This window comes from Oratosquilla oratoria, chromosome 26, assembly GCF_046742065.1.
Source record: "Oratosquilla oratoria isolate Oo_2021 chromosome 26, ASM4674206v1, whole genome shotgun sequence".
Lineage (NCBI taxonomy): Eukaryota > Metazoa > Arthropoda > Malacostraca > Stomatopoda > Squillidae > Oratosquilla > Oratosquilla oratoria.
Window position 1 is genome coordinate 11,904,895 of NC_134802.1, and position 2,928 is coordinate 11,907,822.

General features: G+C 36.7%; 1 protein-coding gene across 1 annotated transcript; it reads left to right on the forward strand.

The window, feature by feature from the left end:
* Window positions 1-1,718: 1,718 nt before the first annotated feature.
* Window positions 1,719-2,758, forward strand: LOC143039187 (uncharacterized). Its single transcript, XM_076209044.1, has 3 exons — window positions 1,719-1,793; window positions 2,183-2,356; window positions 2,484-2,758. The coding sequence occupies exons 1-3, from the start codon at window positions 1,778-1,780 to the stop codon at window positions 2,645-2,647; spliced, it is 354 nt and encodes a 117-aa protein (XP_076065159.1). The 5' UTR covers window positions 1,719-1,777; the 3' UTR covers window positions 2,648-2,758.
* Window positions 2,759-2,928: the final 170 nt, after the last annotated feature.

The following is a 2,928-nucleotide window of genomic DNA, read 5'->3' on the forward strand; positions in this document are numbered from 1 at the left end:
AAGGTGGCTTGACGTTATGTAGAGAGTTCCGGGTGGGATTCTCGAGTTGTACTGATTTAGATCAACAAGCATCAGAACGACTACACCTATTCTATTCACCCCTCAAGAACTACTTTAGAACAAAGAGAATAGAAACGCTCTGAGAGGATACGACGGGGGGTGACAGGTATCTCTTTGGTCATTTCTGATTTGGTTATCCTTGGCATTAGGGCATCGTGGTCAGGGTCTGGTCTGATGTCATTCTAAGTAAGTAGTAAGGTCATTGAATGAGTTTGTGTTTTACTATTTTCGGAGAAAATCTCCTGGTTATAAGTGTCTCCGATACCCTGCACCAGTTTATTTACATCTTTTGACAGTCCAGCATTTGCAGTAGAAGCAATTGATTTTTTAGATCTGAGAAGCTCATCATATGAACACGTTATACCAACGTCGTGAAAGGCCTTCACATGTTCCTTTGAGTTCCTGAGTAAAACAGCTAGGGTAATTTGCAGAGGAGTGGCTAGTTTTTTTTGTTATTGCTATGATCATGTTGCCAATCATTAGCGCAGTTTTTTTTTTTATTATTTATTTTTGACAGAAGGTCACCAAGGGTGTCACTCTGAAACTTGGAGCAGATACCCTTGTTGATGTGGATGTGACAATCCTCTCTGTTAATCTCAATGTCTCTCATCTCTCTCAAAATTTTCTTAGTCACTTTATCAAATGCTATCAGACGTCATATATAGCAAATTTGCTGCATTCTCTTTGAAAGCCAGTATTGCTGCCATTTCAGGGGAAGTGAGTATAATCAAGTCTCTTCTAAAATAATCTATCTACTTTTCTACCAACTGTATGCGAGAAAGACTGATTCCACCTGCATCTTAGTATTCCTGAAATATGGCAATTGAACTCCATAATTTTGATCTTTTTCTGTCAATGAATCTGACAACAGAATGTAATGTTGTGTCTAATGTTTCTATGTTGGTAGAATTAAAATGCTTCTCAAAGTGCAGCTTGTATGTTTCTTGAACTCAAGAATTGCATCTGCAATCAGCACGATACCTGATGTCTGCTTCATGCAAATCAGTAAGAACCCCTGCAAGTCTGACTTGAATATGCTCTGCTTGTTTATTTTTCAGTGTGTTGCACACTTCAAAATTAGATTCATTTAAACCTTTGTTTCTGTGTGCGACTTGGATTCTTAGGGTTTTTCTCAATGTCACATTTTCCCCCACAAAAAAAGACAATGTTGTAGAGTAATGAATGTTGAATGGTCTGATTGCCTTGCTATCTTAGGCTTACTACTAGAACAACACTGAAGTTCTTGGCCTTTGTACATATTTTCATTGTATGGAAATATCAACAGGCTTATGTTATAAATTTTTTGTTTTCTTTCAGTATTATAGAATGTTCTTTTTGCATGTTTCAAACAAGTATCCAAAAAGTGTTTTGGGTATTTTAACTGCTTTCCAATTTCATAAATCTTACATATCTCATCATTAATAAATTCAGGCCTGCAAATGCGTAATCCACGGAGGAACATAGAAGAGAATGTTGATTTCTTAACCCTCTACTGCCCACGCGGACGAATTCGTCCGCTAAATTATCATTAAGTATAACTGAAGGAAAACTGCATATGTGATTCTCTTTCCCGACCAGACGTTTTCGTCCTGTATCTTGCTCCCGCGCTATACTTGACTCCGCCCACTTTCGGCAATATTTTGTTCAGTACATGAGCAGCCATTAGAAGTGTAACCTGTGCATCATTCTACTGCTAAATAGCATCATAATTACTCTCATGGACAATATATCAGGTAAGATATCTGTATGGAAAAATTCTTATAGGTTGCTGACATGTTGATAGTTATTTTCATATATGTAAGCACACTGTTAGAGCCATGTTCTTGTGTACATGTGGGTTTTATTTTGGAGGACGAATACGTCCATTTGGGAACATGGCGTTCTTCTCAGTCTTTCACTGAGCATACAAAGACGTATATTAGTCCATATTTGCTTGTAATCGTTATCACTTTGGGTAGTATGGTGCATTTGCATATTGTTCACTAGGTTATTTTAGGTATGATTTACAGTAATAATAATAATAATTATTATTATTATTGTTATTATTGTTGTAATAATAATGATAATAATAATGATAATAATAACTAATTACTATTATTTTTCAACATTATTGCTCCTACAGATTTCCCTGTATCAATCTTTTATGGCAGACTCATAGAGAAAGCACATGCAAGAAATCCTGAACAAGTGCAAGTGATTGACCTGGGGCATGTTGATAGTGATGATGACACTGAAGAAGAGGTCAAAGATGCCCTTATTATGCATCCACTTGTACCTGCTTCTACAAGTTGCACTGGTATGTTGTGATATTTGAGTAATTACTTTTGATGTAGATGCATGTTATAGCCTATTCACTTTGATATCAGTCATACTTCTCTGAAATAATGTTCCATGTACTATGTTGATTTTTTTATTTGTTTCAGATACATCAATGTTTGATCACACTTCTGAAAGAGCTACTTTTGATGCATCTGCTGACCTGTCACTTGATGGAGAAGACGACACAGTTTTTTTTGGAAATTACTGCACCAAGAGAGAAAAATGTAGAGGCTCCACAAGCCCAGGCATGGAAAGCTCGTGCTGCTAGGGCCACTACTACATCATGGGTCCCTGCTGATGAAAATGATGTTACTACAGATCACAACTATCTTGGACCAGAGCCTATTTTCAATGATGACTTACGTCAGCCTATTGAGTATGTAAGGCAGTTTCTTACAGATGATTTACTTGAGACATTTGTAACACAATCAAATCTCTATTCTGTACAAAGGAACCCAAACAAGCCTCTCAACACAAGTAAAAATGAGTTGGAACAATGGCTAGGCTTGTGCATATATTTTTCTTTTAGTAAGCTTCCTAATGTCAGGA

Bases quoted from the DNA above. Each gene is read 5' to 3' on its own strand.
- LOC143039187 (XM_076209044.1), top strand. The intron at 2,357-2,483 runs GTATGTTGTGAT...TATTTGTTTCAG, and splicing joins TGCTTCTACAAGTTGCACTG to ATACATCAATGTTTGATCAC.